This window comes from Penaeus monodon, chromosome 28, assembly GCF_015228065.2.
Source record: "Penaeus monodon isolate SGIC_2016 chromosome 28, NSTDA_Pmon_1, whole genome shotgun sequence".
In the NCBI taxonomy this organism is placed as follows: Eukaryota; Metazoa; Arthropoda; class Malacostraca; order Decapoda; family Penaeidae; genus Penaeus; species Penaeus monodon.
Genome location: NC_051413.1, coordinates 27658288 through 27658492, shown reverse-complemented (window position 1 = coordinate 27658492; position 205 = coordinate 27658288). Strand labels below are relative to the sequence as shown.

Genomic DNA, 205 nt, shown 5'->3' with positions numbered 1-205 from the left:
TCCGCCCACGCCTTACCGTGGCAACCAGGTGAGAGTGGATCTTGTGGTGAGGTGGGGAAGGCTTGTAGGCACATCATTAGTGTTGTTATCACCGTCACTTTTATTTTGATTGGGGTTATTATCACCGCCTGTATCATTGTCTCTGTCGTCGTCATTACTGGTTGTAATTAGACAACATACTTGCATAGATAAAAATAGCAGCAGC

At 45.4% G+C, this 205-nt stretch overlaps 1 protein-coding gene across 1 annotated transcript in view; it reads left to right on the top strand.

Moving 5' to 3' along the window:
* The window catches only part of LOC119590973 (heme-binding protein 2-like), a gene marked incomplete at its 5' end in the record, with an annotated part of 3374 nt that overhangs the window by 1486 nt on the left and 1683 nt on the right, over nucleotides 1–205 (top strand). Inside the window, 1 exon segment of the mRNA XM_037939706.1 lies at nucleotides 1–28. Within this exon segment, the coding sequence (XP_037795634.1) occupies nucleotides 1–28 (28 nt within the window).